General features: G+C 38.8%; 1 protein-coding gene across 1 annotated transcript in view; it reads right to left on the reverse strand.

The window, feature by feature from the left end:
• Positions 1 to 13,747: 13,747 nt before the first annotated feature.
• The window catches only part of ex (FERM domain containing expanded), a 52,157-nt gene continuing 42,334 nt past the window's right edge, over positions 13,748 to 23,570 (reverse strand). Inside the window, exons 9-11 of the mRNA XM_083122529.1 lie at positions 23,266 to 23,437; positions 17,951 to 20,313; positions 13,748 to 14,541 (exon numbers count right to left, since the gene is read on the reverse strand). Of these exons, the coding sequence (XP_082978655.1) occupies positions 13,900 to 14,541; positions 17,951 to 20,313; positions 23,266 to 23,437 (3,177 nt within the window). The 3' untranslated portion in view covers positions 13,748 to 13,899. The remainder of the gene's footprint in view (positions 14,542 to 17,950; positions 20,314 to 23,265; positions 23,438 to 23,570) is intronic.

Here is a 23,570-nt window from a genome sequence, read left to right on the forward strand (position 1 = left end):
TTCCTTATTGCAAGTGCCGAGTTCGATCCCTCACTAAAAGAACATTTATTAAATTCTACAGCTTTTCGCGGTACTTCGGCAGGCATTCAAAATGATTTAATAAATTCAGTTTCGGATGTTCTGAGAGATGAAATCTATAATGAAATTCAAAACACAGACTTTGTGGCTATCATGGTCGATGAAACATCAGATATTAGCAATAAATCTCAGGTGTCAACCGTGTTAAGTTTTTTTCGGCCTCACAGAAAAAAGTCATTGAAAGATTTCTTGGGTTTCATGACATGAGCGCCGATAAAACTGCAGGAGCTCTTTTTAGTCACGTGACTGAAATAGTGGATAAATATAAGTGTGGGGATAAATTAATTGCCCAGACATACGATGGATCTTCGGTAATGAGTGGCCATTTGAATGGCCTTCAAAGCAAAGTTTTGGAAAAGTATCCGAAAGCTTTCTTTACTAATTTTTATGCTCATGTCATGAACTTGGTGCTGCAACAATCGTTAGAATGTAACAAAGAGCTTAAGGTGTTCTTTTGTGGTCTTAAATCACTGCCTACGTTTTTCTCTCATTTTCCAAAGAGGTTACACGAACTTTCTGCTTTCATGTCCAGAAAGCTCCCGTCATTAGCTCCTACCAGATGGAATTTTACCTCTAGGCCAGTGTGGACAGTCAATGACAACAGAGAAGCACTGCTTATGTTTTTTGAACATGTTAGTGAAAGTGGAGACTTCGATCATTTGACTGCAATGACTTCAAGAGGAGGGCCTCCCCCATGGCGCAGTGGTAGCGTCATTACCTTATAATCGAGGGGTCCCCGGTTCGATACCCGGTGGAGGCACAAGTGGTTCGGATCCCACTTTAAACTGTAGGTCCAGTCCCGATTAGCCTTACTGTGCATAAAGTGGACTTAAAACACCAACTCAAACCAAACCAAACTTCAAGAGGATTTTCTAGCTTCCTGAAGGATTTCGAAAACATTTTTAATAAAGGCTTTATCCAACTTGCTTGCCTTTTCAGACGTATTATTCAGTATATTGCAGTCTAAAAATGTTGATATTTTGTATTGCAGTAATAAAATAACTGAATTTCAACAACAGCTGCAAAAGGAAAGGGAGAATTTCGAAACACTATGGAATTCTATAACTGGTGCAGTAGAAGAGGAAGAGATTGTTGAAATGAAAAGGAGGCGACTGAACAAACGAATCACAGAAAGACCACTGCTGGAGGTCTCCTCTTTGAAATCATTGATAATATCAGCAACCAGATAACAATTAGATTCGCATCATTTGAGAAATTGCAATATTTTGATTTACTAAATCCCACAAAACGGGGAAACTTCAATAAAAGAGAAAACTTTCCTCACCATCTCGTACATAAATTGCAGGAAATTTATGGCAGTCTGTTTAATTTAACCAAACTACAGAATGAACTTTATGTTTGGTATGCTTCCACTGAAGGATCAGAGAAAACACCAATTGAGATTGTAAATTATCTACTGGACACGAATCTAGTGGGTGGGTTAGCAGTGTTGATCGCAACAATTCCTTCCACGACGTCATCTGTCGGGAGATCGTACTCGTCACTGAAGAGGATCCACACATTCTGCCGCTCTACTCAAACTCAGAACCGGATGACGAATTTAAGTTATCTCCATCGAGAAAGAATTACTTTCTAAGCTGCGAGAAGGGGATAAATCCAAATTTTATGAGGCGGTGATCAGGGCATTTCTCTCTAAAGAAAGAATAATAGAGCTGCAATTCAAGTAACTGTAAGTAATGAGCATTTGATTTTTCAAAATTTACTTTTTGGAAAGATAAATGAAGGGTAAAGGGAAAAACCGGGAATGTGCATGTGAATTTTAGCAATTTTGTAATGAACGAGTCATTCATATGTCCAGTGTGTTTTTTTAGGGGGTGGTGGGAGATCAAGACCCCTCTGATTGCAAACTTTTAGCCAAAGTGGCTTGTTAAATATACCTAGTCTGGCCATAAATACTGTTACAAACTTTCGGAAAGTATACATTTTGAAAACTGATTGATGCTGTAATATATGTAACTGTAACATACTAAAAGAACATTTAAAAATCTGAAACCATATTCAAATTATTCACAAAATAGTGTGTAACAGTATTTATGGCCAGACTAGGTATAATACATACAGTATCCCAAGTAACTAGAATTTCTCGCTCACTGGAATTAGAAATGTCCACATACGTTAAGATCATTGAAACTCGTGCTTTAAAAATTAATTGTATGGCGAAGTATTGAACATTAATTTAATTTTCTCGTTTAAACTGTTCTTTGGCAGTCCTTGTTTCTCCTTACCCTTCAAATACGATTAATATTTCAAATGAAGTATTTACTTGATTTAAAATAATTTATGTAATTTAATATTTTTCTAAATATTTCTAAATTTACACCAAAAATGTTCAGGCAAAATTTGTAACATTTGTTCACAGAAATGATAGGGGGAGGGGTTAACATTCCTTTGCCAACGCCTTAAGTTCAGGGTCAGGAGACGCCACTGATGAGAATGTCTCTAGACGAGAAAAATTGAGAGCTCGGCCTGATTGTGATGTATTCATATTTATAATTTGTTCAGATATCCCTTCACTTAATAGTAAACAATTTTTATATGAGAGAGTAGCTTGGCAGTCTAAGGGTAGAGTGGGATTCACAAGCAGTTTTCGGCAAAATTGTCCATGACTATCTTCATTATTTTTTTTTTCTCGTGTTGGCGCAGAGGTTCTGAGCAGATTGTTTTGACGTTTTCTTTCGATTTATGCTGCTCACGTTGCATAAAACAAATATCAAACATGGTAATGGACAAATATAAAATTAAAATTGTTACAGGCTTAAATCAAATGAAAACGCTCTAAAGGTTAATTAACAAAATGCAAGCGTTTCTCGGCCCCACAAAATTATTCGGACCCGTGACAAAACAAAAAGAAATTAATAAGTACGGATTGCAACGTTGGCCGGGAAATCGATGTACGTACAAAAAAGAACCCAACAACTTGCACCTCAAAATTTTGTTAATCATAATTTAAATTTGGTTCTTAATGCTGTAGAAGGCAAGCGAAAAAGAATCCTGTTTATTATTATTATGTTTACAATTCAGAATGTCTATTTTTTTTAACAGTGTTTCATGACGAGTTAAAATCCTGAAGAAGAAATAAATCGAACCCAACTCTCAAAACACTTCATCCAACAGAACAGGCACGAAGATAAGAAGTTGTGTAGCCTATGAAAATATTCAAAAGAGTCTCTTCAAGAACAAAGTGTTTTACTTATAACATCAAAGAGTAAATACTAGAGTAAAAGAGACTTCTCTTCATAGGCGTGCGGACGGGGGGACAAGGGGCAGTTGCCCCTCTAATCATGGACGTCCGCAGATTTTTTTTTTCCACGGAGAGACAAGCAAGGAATTTTTCCATGGTGCATATTACCCCGATAATAGTATTGCCCCCTCAAAATACACCACTTGAATTTGAGATTATCGCATTAATGTAAATTACTATGACTGAAATCAAATTATACATGTGAAATATATACTTTTAGGTTGACATTTGATTTCTAAGGGGTAGGCGTGGCCATCCTTGCCCCCACCCCCCTTCCAGACGTCTATGTACCTACATTATTATACTTGCACCTAGATATTTAGTGTAGAGGGATCGAATCTTATCGCCGTTATTAAAAGATATTATACTCTTATTGCCCCTCTCCAACTTTGGACGGAAATCTCTTTAAATCTCTAGGGGGGCAAACATTGAGGTAAAAGAAAGCAAGACTACTATAGTAGAATCTAAGAGTAGCAGGACAAAATATACCTAAGATGGGATTTGTTTTCACGTCTTTCTTGCATTATTTCTTCCAGGCGGCCAAGGGTACCTGCAGGGAGCACATAGGGGCAATTGTTCCCCTCGATATCAAATTTTGTACATATAAAACTACATTTCGTAAAATTTTCTTGCTCGTTTCGCTCGCAATGTCTGCTTTTTTTACAGTCTTGTCAAGTTCAGAGCCGTATCTAGGGGGCGGAGGGAGTTGGCCCTGGACGCCGAAATGAAAAAATTGTGAAAGAATGTCATGGCGGCCCATGAAATTTTTTTGTGCCATATTAAATCAATATTGTTTTCAGTTTCCAAAATTTGGATCTAAAAATGTACTTGCTCGCTTCGATCGCAAATTTATTGTTTTCTGTGATGCATTGTAAATCACCAGAGAGAGAAAAGTTATAAATACTAAGTACTTCAGTTCAGACTCTATGTCCCTGCATTAGATCATATCAGTGACGTGCACTGAGGAGTAGCTAGTCTAGCAGAGATAGATCAATCAATCTCAAATCTCTTATTATTCTAAATCACAATATTTATTGTTTTGTTGAAGCCACAGTTCATATGCAACACTTTTTTTTCACGCGCTTCTCGTCCCTCGGTGCGTTCAGCGGCCTAGCTCGCTTTTTCTCCGCCTCACAGTTCCAGGTAGAAACGGGTTTCCGAAGGAAAAGGAAAGATTTCTGCCTCTACCTGCCTTGCCCCCTCGCCCCCGCTCGAATGGTTGAAAGCCCGTGCTTTCAGGCCCTCCAGTCTATCTCCTATAGGATAGATAGGGGATTTGATTCCCTTCGCTTCCTTTGTAAATCCTCTAAAGAACTAAGGAGAAATTTTTCTGCAGTACTTATGTTCTCTGTATTTACACTACTTTTTACACGTTGTACAATATGTATGTATAATATGGGATGTACTTTTATTATTTATGCAATTGGAACGTCTTATGTGCAGACAAAAAATTTATGCTTTTTTTTAAAATATGGAATATATAATGATTAAATAACAAATAATTGTTCACGCTCTCTCTTGCTCTCGTTTTAGTAGTGTTTTATTTAAATATACTAATCTCTTGGCCTCCAATAAAAAAAAATGGATAAGCTAAGTAAACAAACATAAATACGGATGTATTTATTTGGGCAAGTGAAAGCGCGTTCTAATCCTTGTTGTTGGTTTGATTTATTTTACTTCGCTTTTCTGCCACATTTGGTTATTGCGAAAATGAGGATGAGTGATGATATGATGAAACTGATGAACGGACCTCACAAAGAACAATTCAGGCCGGAATTCGTGACGAGCGTGCATTCTTGTTCTTATGTGTTGTACTCTGCCTGCAGTGAATAATGAAAAAAATAGAAATGAAAAATGTATCCCAGAACTCAAAAAGCCAAATGAATATCATTGAAGAAAGTAGAAAAAAGATTTGTTTAAAGGTGTTTTTTTTTACCCATCGCTTTTTCTAGCTGTATAGATTTATTCGGAATAAGAGCTTGGAAAGTCGTGAGGGACAATCATAAACAGAGAATTCTAGGCTCCTGATTTCACAGTGCAGTGCCCTGCAGATGCACTGGGAGGAAATTATTTGTATTTTCTTCTCTCTCCCATCATAACCCACAGCTCTACAGCACCTTGAAGGGCCTTGGCTTACCTACCGACTGCTGGTCTCCCTCCCACACTGTTCCGCCGTCACCTTGTTGGAGCGTGGAGTTCTTAGACCAGTAAAGGGGGTGATCAGCCCGACGAACCCCCAGCCGTTTACTGTAGGTCTTCTCGACCGGGTTACGCTCACTCACTCGGAGCTTCCCAATTTCCTCACGATGGTGGGTTGCCACCGGCCCTATACGTAGGCCGAATAAATTCCGACCAGAGCCGGATTCGAACCTACGCCGTCCCGCAGCGAACGATCTCAAGACGAGTGAACGCCTTAACCCGCTCGACTACGGAGGAGGACTCTCTCTCCCATCGCTTTACCTAATTTCTGCCATGACGATGAACGTTGATTAAATTAAACGGGTGAAGAGTGGTTGCAAAGAAACACTCATGCAAAGGCCAGGGCTCGAGGCCGGATCCTTCAGTAACGAGATCGTGAGATGGGGAAATTATGGAAATCAGGCAATGCAAAATTTTTGAAAAAAACGTTAATCATATATAAAGTATTTCAAAAATTCAATTGAAAATTACTACTCAGGAGAAATGCAGTTTGCTTTACCGATACTTAGCGCCTTCCTCACATGTTTGTTGTCGGCCGACCTCCGTGGGGGAGTGGAAGTGGTCCCGGATATATAGTGGTTCGGATCCCACATTAAACTATAGGTCTAGTCCCGATTAGCCTTTCTGTGTATAAAGTGGACTTAAAACATCAAATCAAGTATCAAATCAACCAACCGTGGGGGAGTGGTTACCACAGCGCGCTACAACACCAGGAGTTCCGGGTTCGAACCCCTACCTGGACATGGGTGTTCTTTGTGTTTGTCCCTTCATTAATTTTGTCGTATCATCCTCGCGATTAACCAAATGTGTCAAAAAAGCGAATCAAGTCAAATCATTCATTGATTGATTTTTTGATTTGGTTTATTTTACTTCGCTTTCCGCCATATTTGGCTAATCGCGAAGACGATACGATAAAATTGATGAAGGGACACACAAAGATCACCCATTGCCAAGCCGAGATTCAAACCCGGCATCTCTGGCTCAGTAGTCAAATCAAATGGTTTTTGATTTTCGAAAGTGGGTGGAAGTTACGTGTACAATTTTTTGTAGTCATTCCTAACTTTGCATTTTTTTCTGTATTTGACGTTCTTCTTTTAGGAATATTGGGCCCTAAAGGAGGGGGGGGGGAATTTTGACCCGTTGGGCACGTCACTCATTGCTACCCCAAGTGTCGACGTCACCGCACGTAACTGGATCATATATATATCAGTGGCGCAACCACAGGGGTGTCATTGCCCCCCCCCCAAACCTTGGACAGAAATGATTTCTAGGGGCGCAAACATTGACGGGCAAGGGGGAAATTAACGCCCACAACTTCAAATTTTATGCAAATAAAAACACTATTCGTAAACTTTTCTTGCTCGCTTTGCTTGCAACACCTTCCTTTCTTGGTCTTATCAAGTTCAGAACCCTAGTTAGGGGAGCGGTGGGAGTCGACCCTGGCCACCGAACGATCTAAATTCAAACAAGTTGTAAAATTGATTCATTGATTTGTGGTTTTAAGTCCGCTTTATGCACAGAAAGGCTAATTGGGACTGGATCTACAGTTTAAAGTGTGACCCGAACCACTGTGCCACGTGCCTCTACCGGGTATCGAACCTGTGGCCCCTTGATCACAAGGCGACAATGTTACCATTACACCATTGGGGAGGCACAAAAGCCTGGAAAAAAAATTGATGTTCCTCCTACCACCCCTTCCATAAAGAAGACGAAGAGATCATTTTAACCCATGGATACTTGCTGCAAATACTGGACCCTCCAATGTGTTTGTGTTCAGTATATTATTATTGAACATGCCCTTTTTACTTTCCTTGGACAAACTTTTAATCTTCCCGACTGTTTATCATTCATGTTTGGAGATGATGACAGCGCTTTAACAAATGTTTTCAGCTTTTGGAGAAGAGCAGACCTCTTACACTGTTGCTGAGGAACCTTTTAACGTCTCCTTACCTTTTACATGTGTTGTTGTCCAGTGCAGGTCCTTTTACAACCTTGCATTTCTTAAACCTTTCTCAAATGGCTCTTTACGATAAAGTATTTTTCTTTACATGCTTTCAAGATTGCAAAATGGGGCATACGTGCTAATGCAAAAAAAAAAAATATTAACTCATTCACATTCATTCATTATTCCCTTGCCAGTATTTTTTGAAAGTAAATATTTGATCAATTCTTACTTTGCTCCCTTATTGGTAAGGTCCTGTAGTAATCCATTCCAATGATATAGGCTATTATTCATATAATTAACATTAACATTGTGGAACTTTAGCTTATTGATAACTTTCCACCATTATTACCCACAAATAACCTTCAATGAATTTTGATTGATGTGATGGATTGTAGATTTTGTGAAAGATGACCCTTGACATACACAAACTATCAATTGAAGAATTTGCAGCCATATCTATCATCCAAAATATTAGAAAGAAACAAAACTGATCTCCTTCAATGTTAAACCCAAATAAAAATTGACTCTATATCCCAAAAAAAGAAGTGACTTTTTAATTACTCAGGACATTAGAATTACAGACTTGTGTGTGTGTTATTGCCCAATATTCAGTACACATATACAGGATGGACAAAAATATGGAAACACCACGACATCGGAACGGATGATATCGACGCATTTTTTCCACTTGAAATCGGATGCGGTGCGACATTCTTTTGTTTTGCGCCATGAGATAGGACCCTATCGGACTGGTAGGAGTTGACAGTTGCATATTCCTTGAACAGTTGCACTGTAGATAGCATGCAGTGCAGTTGATACTGAATCATGTCCAAGCTGACACTGTTTCAAAGAGGACAAATCGTTGGTGGCCGCCTTGCAGCCGCTTCTGTTACCAAAGTAGCCATATTATTTGGCGTATCGAGAGGGACTCTATCCAAGATCATAATGACATAATAATGTGTCCAGAAAGACATCATCAGTTAAACACCTGCGTGGACGAAAATGTACACTGCGTGACAGAGACAGGCGGACACTGAGGAGGATTGTGACCATGTTTTGCATGAAGAATGGTGCAAGATTCCATTATCCACCATCCAGGACTTTTATTTGTCCATTCCTCGGAGACTGCAGGCAGCTTTGGAAGCTAAAGGCGGTCCTGCACCTTATTAGCTACAGCATTCCGGCTTTTCCCATATTTTTGTCCATCCCTTTAGGTATTCTATCCACTTGGACTTAACCATGACAGAGCTTTTATTGGAATTTAGACACCAATTGGGCCACTCCAGTGGATGCAATTACGGGCATGGGGAAGTCTCCCCCTCCACATACACACACTTTTTGCCACTTTTACCCCCACACTATGGCCTCTTAATGGTAAGCCTTGTCTACCAAGATATAGTAAACTGCCCTTGCCCTCCCAGTTTTGGTACCCAATCCTCGCTACTGGGTCACTCTTGTCTTATAGTTTTTTTTAAAAATCAAACTAAAAGATGTGCAAACTATTACTTCCAGCATGCTGCACACTTTTTATAAACTACCACATACAAAAAGACAAATGTGCAACAGAAAATGTAAGAATAGAGGATTGTTTTCTGTGTACAAGTCACCAATTGTAAACTTTCGAGCTGAAAGTTTCCATTGGTTCCAATTCACAATTACTTTAGTCAGCTCAAATGGATCCTAAATCAAATGCTTAATAAAGGTACTGGAAATAAGTCGAATGACAATTGGTGAATTGTGTGCAGTTGTAAGTTTGTAAATATTGGAAGGACCAATCTGAAGAGGAGACAAGAACTGTGCAATGTGGTTTTATGACAGTGTTTCAGTGTGAATGAAGTGTTCAGTCAAATAATTTTAACAAATAAAGCATTTTTTTTTGTTTGTAGACAAACCAGACACCGGATACTTTTACATGATGAAGCTGTGTACAATGTTTTCCCTGATAACGTGAATGAAGGCATTTTACTTTTTTTTTCACTTCTGGCAGTGGAATATTTTTATTTGAAGATTTCCCATCTTGCAAACACTGATGGAGAACTTATATGGATACTCATATTACCTTCTTTTTATTTTACACTACATACGAGGGAGAATGAAATGAAAACTGCAAAAGTGCCATTAAAAATCTTTTTTTCTTTCCAGGTGTTTGGAAATTTGCTGACACAGTCCTTGACGTCTTTCCGAGCTGGTAGTATGAAGCAGTGCCGGTAGGTGGGGTTGGATGTGAGTAACAGCTGATTCAAGATGGCCACACCACTACGCAGTTGCACCAAGCAGGAACAGCGTGGAGTTATTCGATTTTTATGGAGTGAAGGTGTGAAACAGGTTGATATTTATCGGAGAATGCACACGAAGTATGGGGACGCCTGTCTGTCACAGTGGCAAGTCTACGATTGGTGCAAGAAACTCGCAGAAGGTACGACTTTATTGACTGATGCTCCCCATCTGGGTCAGGCTCAGAGAGTTGTAACAGAGGAGTCCATAGCCGCAGCAGATCGGCTTATTCAGGAAAACCGGCATGTCACCCTGCCTGAAATGGCTTCCTTGCTGAATATGAGTTTCGGTTCAGTACAACACACAGTGCATGGCAAAGTCCGCTACAGAAAAAGTGTCCACCAGGTGGGTTCCTCGACAGTTCATGCAGGAACTGAAAGTCCGTCGGGTTGACGCATGTCAAGAGCTGCTGAGGCATTATGAGGAGGAGGGTGAGGATTTTCTAGCTCACATTGTCACCGGGGATGAAAGTTGGGTGCACCATTTTCAACCTGAGACGAAACGTGTAAGCAAAGAATGGCGACATTCGTCTTCACTGAAATCAAAGAAGTTTCACAGCCAGCCCTCTGCAGGGAAAGTCATGTTGACTTTATTCTAGGATAAGAAAGGTCCTATTCTGGAACACCACATGCACCCTCGTACGGCAGTGACTAGTGCCACCTACACCGACCTTCTCAAGAACCATTTGAGGCCAGCGATATGCACAAAGCAAAGGGGATTGTGAGTGCAGGTGTTTTACTTCAACATGATAAAGCCCATCCTCATTCTGCTCGTGCAACCATGAAAATCATCGATGACCTACGCTTCAAGTGCCTACCACATCTGCCATACTCACCAGATTTGGCACCATCTGATTTCCACATCTGTGGTCCATTAAAGGAGCACTTTGGAAGGCAGAGGTACGAGTCTGATGAAGACGTCCAATCAGTGCTGCACGAGTGGCTATACAGTCAACCGAAAGAATTTTTCTCACACGGTATCGAAGCACTACCTATCCCATGGCGTAAGTGCATTGAACTGAGAGGGGACTATATAGAAAAATAATGTACAATCAAACATTATCCCTGCATTAAAATAGTGGAAAAAATGAATTGCAGTTTTCATTTGATTCTCACTCGTATTTGCTGAGCATGAATGTGTTGTAGCTTTAAATTTGTTCAAGTATTTCAGTTTTCGAATAACAGATGCATCAGCTTCAGTATGTAGTTAAGGTGATTACCAGAGTTAGGATTTTTAGGTGCGCACCTTTTTTTTCGTAGTGAAAGTGAGACTTCTGTGGAAGGACTCAGTGTGAGAAATGTTGCCTGAATGTGAGAATGGAGCTAATTTTTCAGCACCTTTTTTCCCCTTTTTTGTTAACCTTTCCCCTTCCCTCCCTTTTCTGTGACATTTATCTATTTTCCCCTTTTTTCGTGTTCTTAAACGTTTTTCCTCCCCTTTTTGTGTCCTTTTACTGGTGTTGTTAAATATATTTCCTCAGCAAGTCATTGAATTTTTATTTTCTTTTTTCGCGACACTTTTGTCTTTAAGATGTTTTCGCATTGTTAACTGAAATTTAATGTATTTAAACTGTGCTTGATTGTTGCCTATTTCAAATCAACAATGGAAAGACCGCTACTGATATGCACCAGATCGCCTTCATTTTTTTTTAAGATAGAAGGAAGAACAAAACGCAGTTTGGTATTGGAAGCAGTGAAGCAACAATGTGTTTCTGAAGTGGTGGGTTTCACGTTTCATGTGTGCGCAGTCGACAGATATTGTTTGTGGATGTAAGTTCCTTATCTGCTTTTTCACTCTGTTAGATCCTGTTGGTGCATGTACTTTAAAATGCCGAAAGGGCCCAGATCCTGATTTCTCAGTCTGGCTCAACAATTTAAGCACGAGTTCATAGAAAGTGATGGAACTGTTATTCGATGCATGGTTTGTGATATGGGAATCACATTAGATGAAAAACACCAGCATCCAGCAACATATTTCCAGCTCTAAGCATCAAAAGAACAAGAATCTGCAAGGAAGTAAATCTCGACAGCCTCTCTTACGCAATGCATTTGAGCAGTGTTATTCCAAGAACCAAAATTTAAAGGAATTTAATGTTGACTTGTGCATCTTTTACACAGGCGGGGATTCCACTCAACAAGGTGAACCATCCGGCCTTGAAAGGGTTCCTTGAAAAGTACACATGGTTGTCAGTGCCCGATGAGAGTTCATTAATAAAAACTATATTGAACCAGTGTATGAAGAAACTGTTCGTAAAATTAAGGTGAAAGTGTCAGATTGCAATATAGGTGTCATTCTGGATGAGGTGACAGACTCAATGCAATGATATGTTTTGAACATTTTGTATTTTCCTCTCACAGGTGAGGAAGTTAAGCCCATGTTACTAAACATGTATGAGTTGCAGAAAACCAATGCCAGTACATTTATGGATTTCTGTCAAAAACTGTAGCCAGTTCGAAAAAGGAGGAGTGTAAGGGGTAACCTTCCAAGTAGTACACCCAAATGTCAACCTCACTTCCACATTAGTACACCCTGGACTGAAGACTAACGAGGCTCTGGCGACTGGCCCCATGGCCAGTATAATTTTGTTTGTATTGTGCTGTTCTTTTGTCCTTATGTGTGCTGAGTGCCCCTTTACAGCCTCAGCTTTTAACGAAAGTCAGAAGATTTTAATATTTTATGATTTTAGTTCTGCAACGTTAGAGTTGTTATTTGTAACGATAAGAGGCTGGATCCCGTATAATGTGACGGGAGCAAAATAGCCTAAGTGCTGATGCTCCCAAAATTTTAAATTCAAATCAAAATCAAATCAAGTTCGAAAAAATTGTTGTTGTAGTTACTGACCAGGCTCCCTACATGCTTTCGGCATTTAACCAATTAAAGCCGTTGTTCCGTAAGTTAAAGCATGTAGCCTTTTTGGCTCATGCCCTTCATAGGGTTTCTGAATCTATTAGGAACGAATACAACATTGTAAATGAGTTCATATCTGATCTGAAGAAAATTCTCCTTAAGGCCCCAAGTCGCATTCTTTCCTACAGAGAAACTACCTGCCTGCCCCTGACACATTTCCCCATTATTACTCGCTGGGGATCATGGATTGAATGTGCTGCATTTCTGTGAAAGTTTGAAAAAAATTTGTGCTTTCCCTGGATTCAACCAACGCAGGTGCAATTTCCAAGGCACAGCAACTTCTCCTCCCAGACAAGATAGATGATTTGCCAATTTGTACATTCCTATAAGTACCTGTTTACAGCCATCAAAAGCTTAGAAGAACAAGGCATCGAAAAGGAAAAACAATGGGATATCTTTACTACTGTAAGGGGGCAGTTAGATGGTTTTACCAGAGACAAACTTGAGGCTAGTCTTGACAAGAATCTGGATGTTGTGAAATTTGCCACTTCCACAGAGTTGCCATTCCAAGTGAATACTAAGTTTGCCCCACTTGTTACTGTGGATGTAGAGAGAAGCTTCAGCTTATATAATAAAGTTATTTTATCTTCAAAAAGAAACAAACTCACTTTTAAAAATTTAGAAATGCTTAATGTTGTAAGGTACAACAGCTTTGTGTTTTTCCCCAACTCTGGTGAATAACTGTAACACAACCTATGTGTGTGATGTGTACACAGTGAGTAATAGCTTAGACTAATAAAATAGGAGGGAAAGTTTTAATAAGTAGTATAATTATCAGCACCTTTTTTGCCCCTTTTTGGGTCTTATTTTAGCACCTTTTTCCTTCCTTTTTCCCAGTGCAATTTTCCCCTAAAAATCCTAACTCTGGTGATTACATTTCACTGTAGCTTATTCCAGTTCATCAGTTTGTTGCAGTTGAATGGAGTATATTCCCATTCACCTAGATTGTGCAATTCACTCTAGTAAACCATAAAACTTGTATTGTTTTTTGGAACCTATAGAAAAAAATTCCAGCTGGGTATGTACTATTAATCTGTAATTGCATATGAAAATTAAATTCTATTAATATTTAATTCATTCCATTTCATTGTTAATAAAAAATAATACACCTTTTAATTTTTTACAAGAGCACACATAATAACTTTACAACGGTTACACACAGACTCCACAACATAAAAATTGCACATAATAAATCGTCCTTGTACAAAACATATATACAAATTGGTCCACAACCTCACGTGACAGAACTAGGTGATGCTTTAAGTTTCTTCACTGCCATTGTACCCTGTGATGATGAGTCACTTTTGTGATTATGCTGTAAAGGATGGGTGTGTGTCGTTGAGGATGGTCTCCACTGTGAAGTTTTTGCGATTTTGTTTGTAGACAAACCAGACACCGGATACTTTTTACATGATGAAGCTGTGTACGATGTTTTCCCTGATAATGTGAACGAAGGCATTTTACTTTTCTTTTTCACTTCTGGCACTGGAATATTTTGATTTGAAGATTTCCCATCTTGCAAACACTGATGGAGAACAGTCTTTTGTGACGAGTTTGGCTTGCTTTGGTCCTTTGCCTCATCCGAGCTTCTTGAAGCACCTTTGCACTTGTCGGAATTATGCCTCGAAGAGGGACGGATTTTAGATGAATGTTTCTTCACGTCGAACATGCTATGTAACCCTTTCACCCATTTTGTGTTGTGATAATTTTCCGGATGGTGGGGAACCACAAAACTGGTCTGGTTCAGAAGTGATCGGTCATTGCACAGTGCAGATATCATTGGAAGATCCATACATTTGCTCTTCTCTTGTAAGGTCTTGATATCAAGTGTTCCATCACCACGGTGTAATTTATCTGCTTCTGATGACCCAGAACCCTGAAAACAAGAACACACATTATAAGTCTATTATGAACCCATTCTACATATATTCCAGAATTTATTACATTATATAGTACAGGAACTGTGCACAATACACTGCACATTAAAGTACCTATAAAGTAGGTACAAGATACAGTAATCAGTATTTTCTTGATAAGGGCATATTGGTTTATCAGTCAGGCCATGATTTTTATGTAACTTCTAGGGCAAGGATTTTTATCACCTAAAAATCACCAAAATAAGCAAAATAAATTACCTATTTTTTTTAAATATGCACTATAATTTGAAAATATGTCCTTACAACTGAACTGTTTCAAACATAAATATATTTTCACATATTATTTTTAGTTCACTTTATGAGCCCTGAGTTGCAATGTACAATGAATACTTTCCGTAAATTTTCAAATAAAAATAAGTACTGTCAGCCAACAAAGCCTTGTACTGAGAAAAGTTTCTTTCTATTTCGGCTGCATATTTAAAGTAAACGTCATTTGGCTCAAGTTCTGTAGTATCGAGAGAGAATTTTTCTCACAAAATTTTTGCAGTAGAGCACAATGTATGATACCCTTTGATTTTTTTCAAAACTTTCCTTTTTCATTGAAACTTGTTTTACTAATTGCATATCCCCCTTTTATACGTAGCCAAGCAAAAATGACCAATGTAGGAAGAATGTACATGAATTTCATGTTACATATTTTGATGGATATTACATATTTTTTGTTTAGAGTACATTAAGACTGAGCCAATACCACTTTGAACCAATACCCACACTGATGTCGATACTCTTACTGATTTTCACTGATAGCGATAACGATGGTTGAACATTGTAACAATTAAAAGTTGCTCAAAATATTGATTAATACTAGTGTGTAAGTATTCCACTCCAATTGTATGTGTCAATTTAGCAAAAGTTTTGATTTAAAATATTCAAGAATTACATGTTACATAACTACTAAGTCCAGTTTTTCACACAGCTTTGATTTTTATAATTTTGAGGATAATAGTGAAAGTGTCACATGTAATTTTTGCAGACCCCGTGACAGACCCAAATATTGGAAAAGTATTGGGCGGTATTGGTAAATAAATTCCAACTGATACTTTCAGATACATCGGCATCAGTATTGGCTCAGCCCTAGACTATATATTTTTACATAATATACTTTTCTGGCACCATATATCTATATTTGTGAGGCAAGCATTCAAAATGTGATTTCTACAAAAATTCTATGCTATTTATCTCATCGTGGCAGATCTGCCATCTTACTTTCAATTAATCTTGTTTTCAGCATGAAAATCACTCCACAATTCAAGGATACATGAATTCTTTGTTCTTTTTTACTGCTATTTTCCAGAAACACTGCCTGCTGATTATGCAAAGAGTGGCTGCTGTAGGTCATAAATTCCCCAAAATCAGGAAACTTGGGAACAGTAATGGTATAGGTCAAATGAAGTTTAATTCACAGTCTGTAAACGGTCTGGTGGCATGCCTGTTCTTATTTTCTAATTGCTTCAGTGCCACACACATATGCCCTGTTCTAGAGCTGCAAATTCAATCAAGGCAAAACATGGAAGGGATATTAGATGATCTATATTTCAATGTTCATGAAATTACTAATGCCCTAACATGGATGAACAATTGCAACGAATTTATAATTAATTCAATGCATAATGTGTTAGTTGCCTTGATCTGTTGATATTGCATGCACAGTGAATGCATTTTTTACAGTCTGCAAAGGCTCATGCTGCTTGTCGTTTCGATGTGAAACTCCCATGTTGCATGCCACTTGTCAACTACCGCTTGTCATATGTCACTTCAGTCTGAAACCCCCCTTAGCGAGATTTCAGACCAAAGTGGCAAAGAACACGTGGCACATGCCACTTGGAAATGAGCAAATCCAACAATGTTTCACACCACAGTGGCATAACAGGCCACACAAGCCTGCATTCAATTGGTAAAATCCTCAAGCAGCAAAATTTACATGTTGCTTAGGTGTTAAACACTCCATGTGTCACCTATTTGTTGAAAACAGAATGCATAGCATAGGAGTGTGAAAATGCCTTGCTCCAGTTACCACAGCAGACACTTTCAAATTACTTCTGCAGGCGATGTAAAAACATAGGCAAGTTGTGACAACTCATGATTACTAATGTTATTTTAACAATTTTTACTAGGTTTACATAAAAATGGCATTCAATGAGGAACAAGGTGTGGAGATATTTTACGTGATGCATTGAATGTGCTCATTTGTACATATGGATGTGTAATCAATTGTTGAGAGTGTATTAATAGTTTCGGCCACCACTTGTATTTGTAAGACATTAATACCGTACATGTGTTTCAAAATGGAACTTATTAGAAACCACAAAATACACTACGCAAAAGATGAAATGTCATAAAGAACAGAAAGTTAGACCAAAAGACATGCACATTCCACAAACACAGTTAAGATGAAAGCACTGAACATTTCTAATTATTTTGGTGTGTGTGTGTGTGTGTGCATGTCTCATCACATTTATTGTATCAAGTGTATAGTCTGTGACTAAGCTTGCCAACCCTCCCGGAATGGCTGGGAGTCTCCTGGTATCAAACTCACTCTCCCGGTTTCCTGGACAAAGTTTGGTATCTCCCAGAATGTCTAGATTAAGCATTATTATTATTACTATATTCATGATGGATAGCTTCCTGAAATCAATAAATAACTGATTAAAAAATAAGCAAGAATGTATTGTTTGTGTGCATTAATATCATGATACATGGAAGGGAGAATTTATGAGATTTTTTTTGTATACTTATAACTCAAAGTGTTTGAGCCCACCCAATGTTTTTCAAAGTTGGCACTCCTGGTTGCTAGATTATTTTAATCAAGTTGATTCAATTTTGCATTCAGAATGGAACACAAACAGATAACAACTGATATTGAGAACGTTGGTCTTCCAGAACATCTACACAGTTTGAAAGGTGTAAAGAAAAAAAGGTAAGAAAAAGGTAAAGTGTTCCCCTGTGCTTAGCACCACGCCATGAAGGTGTATAGGGGGTGTGGGGGTAACGCCCCACACTTTCTTGATCCGGTTGTGAGTGGGGGTGATGTGATCAGATTCACGCCCCTGACTGCCTTTACCCCCCAGGGTTTCCCCCAGGTACCCATGTTATTCGACGCTGGGTGGGCGTCGGGACCGCTTCCATTGTTAGAAAAGTTCCCGGATTTGAACCGGCCGGGGATCGAACCTGGGACCTTTAGCATGGTAGTCAGATGCGTTACCGACTGAGCCACCGCGGCCACCTGGTGGTGGCCTGGAATTTTATTCTTTAAAGTTGGCAAGCCTATCTGTTACTGACTGCTTGCTGGATAGGGTATGTAGATTGCCATGTTAATATTGTTCTCTGTGCAGATAAAATATATCTTACCTTTTTACCACTCCTACTAGATTTCTTCTTGCCAAGCATTGAATCTGCATTCTTATCTTCAGTGCCAGAACTTTTCCCACTGTGTGTTTTCCCACTGCCCAGAATCTTCCTTGCACCTTTCCCATGAAGAATGTCTTCAGAACTGTTGTTCATCAAGCTCTGTGTGGAGGAGTAAAGGGAGTAGGTGGAATAGCTGTTTGGATAAGAAGAGTGGCTGCTAGAAAGAGACTGGTTCGACATGTACTTTCCATCCAGGCGTGATTTAGGAGAGAAACCGGCCATTATGTTATGATCTGAAGAACCTCTACTGAAATGCTTTTGCATTGCTGAAAGCTGGGCATCCAATAGCGGTTGAGGGTTCATGCGAGAACTGAAATTTGGAGACAAAGATGACGATACAGGGACTTCCGAATTTATATCTGGTGTACTTTTGTATTTGCATTTTCTTGAGTGCTCGTAAGATGATGCTGGATGAACGGAGCGGTGCCCTGCATTGAGTTGAGCAATTGCTGAAAGTCGTTTGGCATCTATATATTCCTGCTTGCTAATGGCTGGTTCTTTCATGGGATAAATTACATAATCCACATCAGAATAGAGCTGCTGTTTTAATTGTTGTATTTGGCTGTTTGTTACCTGATTTGTGTACACTGTTGCCAAACTAGGCTGAGAGCTAAATGTTGCATACATATCGTGAGAGCTGAAGTGGTTTATGGCTCCTTTGTTCGGAAGGTATGGAATGAACAGTGATGCTTTCGTGTAAGATGAATCTGTGTGTAACACACATGGCCTCATGATTAAGTCTGATGAGTGATTTAGTGATGAATTCTGCATGCAATACTGTTGAGACAGTTTTCGTGAAGCTTGGACATCTATGTAATTGTTTCGGGTGATGACCGGAATAGGCGGGACATTTGGTAGCTTCATTCTTCCAGGATCATTGAATCGCTCCGAACTGAGAGTACTGACCTTGGGTAGTGACTGAGATGAACTGTTAGGTGGGTAGAAACTTCCTACGTTACTACTGAGGCAAGAGTTCTGAGGTGCTACCATAGAAGTGCCTACTTGAAGATTACAAGGCTGGGCACAACTGGTGGTTGACGTTTGAGCAATTATTGACGCTTCTTGACACTGAACTGTTGGCACGGTGAAACTTGGTGTCATTGTTGTTGCTACGGAGGTATGAGCAGTTAGAATATTGATGTGAGATTTCGTTGTTATGAAACGTGCATTGGCTTCCCTGACAGGCGATGTTAAGGGTACAGAAGGTTTACCACTAGTGCTTCGAGATGTAACAGCTACAGGTTTCTTATCGGAGTTGTTTTTTCTTCTGTCCAATTCGTTAAAGTTAGAGGTAGATTGCAATGACAACACTAGGTCCTTTGATTCTGAAGAACTGAGAGAGGAAGAACATGAAATCACAGGATTGGAGCTTAACTGTACATAATTATCATCCAATGGAAACTGTACATAGTCACTGTCTGTGTCTAGCCTGTTGCTGACGGTGAATTTTGATGGATAGGTCCCACACTTAGCATGAAATGACACTTCTCCACTACGCACGGAATGGTCTACAGCATATGGGATCTCAGTCGATGAAGTACTGAGACACGTTGAAACATTCGCTGCTTCATTTGCACTCAGATGACGATGATGGTGGATGCAATGAGTATGATTTGATTCACTGGCGATTTGAGATGTAACACTCGCGTCATGTAAGCGCATTTGTCCACAAGAATTCACGCAATTGTGGCAAATGTCCAATTCGCCTGAACTATGCACTTTCTGATGGCAATGCTTGTTCGAAGTCCACCCATCAGATTTCAACGAAGTACTGTCCGACGATGCTACCTTTCTATGATGCCCTCGTAGAGTCCTACTCAAGGTCGAATGTAGAGCACTTTTAATTTTAGTCATCGTCACACTCTTGTTACTTCCACGAAAGTCACTAATGCTTCTACTATTGTTCCTTTGGATATTGGCACTGTCTCCATTGAATAAAATTGAGCACAAGGAATCATATACAGTCCTTCCTTCTGACAACGAGAAGGAGGAAGATGTTTTACCGCCACTATGCTTTGCACTGTTTGTAGTTCTCTTCTCACCCTCACACTGCACAGCATCTTGCTTCAGATCAGCACCCTCTTGTGATATTTCGCACAGTTTCAGCTGCGAGATGAAGGAGTGCAGGGTTGCTCTGCTGTGATGTGATGAAACGCTATGGCAGCTACCAACTTCAGAAGCAGACTTAACGTCTGCTGCTTGTTGGCTGCTGAGGTTTGGACATGGGCAGTGCACGTAGATATTTTCCCCTCCACTTTCTGGCAGTTCATTTCTCCCTGAGTTTTGTGGCTCCTTTGCTGTTTCTGAAATACAGAGAATGTTCTTTTTTAATGTCTTGGTTTGCTCACACAATACAAAAGTCACAAATGTTTATCATTGTTTCTTGTTCAGTTACATTTTTATTGTCTCCATAGGTTAATGTAAATAATGCAGGTGAATGATGATTAATTAAACCAAACCTGCAGACACAATAGCCATTTGAGGATGCAGGTCTGCTAAGCATACATGGGATACACATCGTCAGAACATTTAGTCCCATCACCCTGTTACCTGGCTTTCACACCAGCCTGCACTTCTTTCAATTATCCTTACAATGTTCAACACCAAAATTTTGAGGTTCTTACTAGAACTTGCCACTTATTTTTGCCAAACAAATTTCTTGAATACTCCATGTTTTTTTCAGGTAATTTTACAATAAATTTCAAAATATTCTTTAACAACTAATACACAAGTTTGAAACTGCACTTGCTATTCAAGATAATAAAGTGTATTCAATTGTAAAACATAAATGAACAAAATAAACAAGAGCATTTCTATTGAAGCTGATTCAATAAATAAAAATGGAACTATTTTCAAAGTTTCCCAACATTTTCACTCATAGGTTGATTTTTACGACCATTCTATGATTTCCAGGCCATAGCTAAAGAACTTATCTTAGGGAAAAATGTATAGTCTGGGAAAATGTTAGAAAAATTTGCTTAATTGGGAAAAAAATTATTAACAGAGAATACAAAAAATCTGAGTATGTAAAACTGGCATACCATTGTATTTGGCTCTGTAGGGGCCCTATGAATGATAATGATGAACAGGTGAGAATGACGAAAGGACAAAACACAAGGGGATGAAAATGCCAAGAAGAAACTTTGAATGTAACAAGATTGCGCTTGGCCAGGGCTTTGTGCCTGAGCACAATGTACAACGTCTGTCCAAAATGAAATAGTACTTTAGCAATAGTACAATAACATATCAGTACTCACTATTCTGATTCTCATACTGCATAGTGGATTCTTTAGTCTGATATAGTCTAAAAAGTATTAAGTGAAGTAGTGTCATGTACTTGCAGTGATTTTCTGATAAAAATAAAATGAAGGTTCTTGAAGAGCAATGCTTCTAATTGAAGATTTTTTGGCTAAGCATAACATACCGTTGTACCCCAGACCCATATTGTCCTGATGAGGCACCTGCAGACTTCTTTCCGTTCCCGAGGATAACATCAACCCTTAAATGACACCATTTCAGACAATAGAGACTAACCCTTTCTCTACCATGGTTACACATTCACGTTCTTGCTTCTTGTTTGCCACATACCATCATCACATATATCCATTCTCACTGAACTATGCCGCAGTCACATATAAACATTAAATTTTCTTGTCCTCTCTCTTTCAGCCACCAGTTGCTTTTAATAGTTATTTTAAGTGGTCCTCATTTTACTTGCAATGGTTCATCCTGGTTTCTGAAGCTTACACTAGGATACACACACACACAAAAACACCTTACACCTCTAGTCACTCTAGTGTAGTGTAGAGTGACTAGCCATTAAGCTTGAGGAAGTTCTAGGAAATCAAAATGAAACATCCCAGAAAAATAAAACTCACTTAAAATAACTGCTTTTATATTATTTTGAATCTACAAAAAGGGGTCATGCAAACCTTTAAGAAGAACATAGGTGCTGTTTACTACTTGTAACTCATGGAAGTTATCCTGATATCTGTTGTGAAGTTATCGAAGTAAAGAAACTGATCCTTAAAGAACAATAGCTACTTGATTTGAATTAGTTCCCTAAATCAAGAGTCTACTGATGGCAAGAGGTAGTCTATGGCAATGAGATATATATTATATATATTACATCTAAATATACAGGCTTGGCAAGCAACAACATAGAACATAGCTATGTGATCTTTGGAAGAGTTTCCAATTAGATCCCTGGTGGCAGCTCCAAAATTTCAGAGTTGACTGAGAATCATGAGGGCAATGGGGAAGCTTCTTTAAGAGTAGTGGACTCCAGTCTGAAAGCCAGGAACAGTGACAATGGGAATGAATGCACTAAACACACATCACCCGATGAAAAAAAAACAGCTGCTGGCAAAGCCCTGGCTCTCAAAGAGCTGTTGTGCAATGGAATTTTATATCGGTTTGGTGGATATTCATTGTTCCATTAGAACAATGAGTAATGTGTTAAGAATAGAAAAACAAATCTGGTATACCTGGAACTCTGAGTTGTGACGTTAACATGAGGTTAGGGAGGTTACTAATTATCTTGGAACTTAACCTAAAAATTTTCATTAATCTTTCAATTAGTAGCTGTGGACTTCCAATGCAAAATGTCATATCCTGTAAAATTGCCTATGCATTCTAGAAATTTTATATAACTCCAGAATGACAACTGATAAATGTTGCACATATTAGTAAGCAAAGGTGAGGAATTTCTGCTGAGGTGAAACTTAATTTCTCCAATTTAGACTTCCACTTACTTGAAAAGATTTACATATTATTTTGAAAAATTTTGAGAACTTGTCTTGCAAAAACAAATAACTAGGAAAAAAGTAAGTGAGGAGATAGATGTGCTTGTTTTTGTTGAAGGTTACAGTCCTATGAAAAAAATGCATATTTGGGGTCTAATTTTAGTTAGTAACAAATCTTGAAGGAGGGGGGGGGGGTTATGGAGGAGCTGGCTTGGGTGCATCCACTTTTGGCATCATCATTGACTTTTCATTAAAAGCGGTTGTATTTTACCCCTGAAGGAGGGGTGTGGAGAGCACAAACTTGCCCTACAATGCTTAAAAACCAATGAGTAGTGGACACAAATATTAATCACTAGTGCAAAAATTGCTGAAGTAATGGGAAAATCTTAGGTGTGTATTACAAGTATACAAAAAAAAAAAATAAAACCGTTGCTCACAAGGAACTTTAACTGAGCAATTTCACACATACTTTTTTTTTAAGGAAACCCATCAAAAGTAAAATGCAATTACCTTCCAATTCAGAATTTGAGCTTGTCATTAAATGAGCCTGCATCGCCATGTTGAACTGGTGAGTGACCCGACACAGCAACAGAAGAAGCTTGCTTTTAACATCGCTGCTTGTGTAAAATGTAAACTTCTTTGTTTCAGGCCGCACCAGTGTTCTGATTTCAAATTTCTTTTTCTGAAAAAGGCAAAAAAATTAGGTTAGAAGTTTTGCAAAAGGATAAAATTAGCTTTAAAGTGTGTGTGTGTGTGTATGTACACACACCTACAAATACATGTATTGCTTCGGTGAAAAAATTAAAAGTCTTTCA

This window comes from Lepisma saccharinum, chromosome 5 (genome assembly GCF_977018435.1).
Source record: "Lepisma saccharinum chromosome 5, izLepSacc3.1, whole genome shotgun sequence".
Classification (NCBI taxonomy): Eukaryota; Metazoa; Arthropoda; class Insecta; order Zygentoma; family Lepismatidae; genus Lepisma; species Lepisma saccharinum.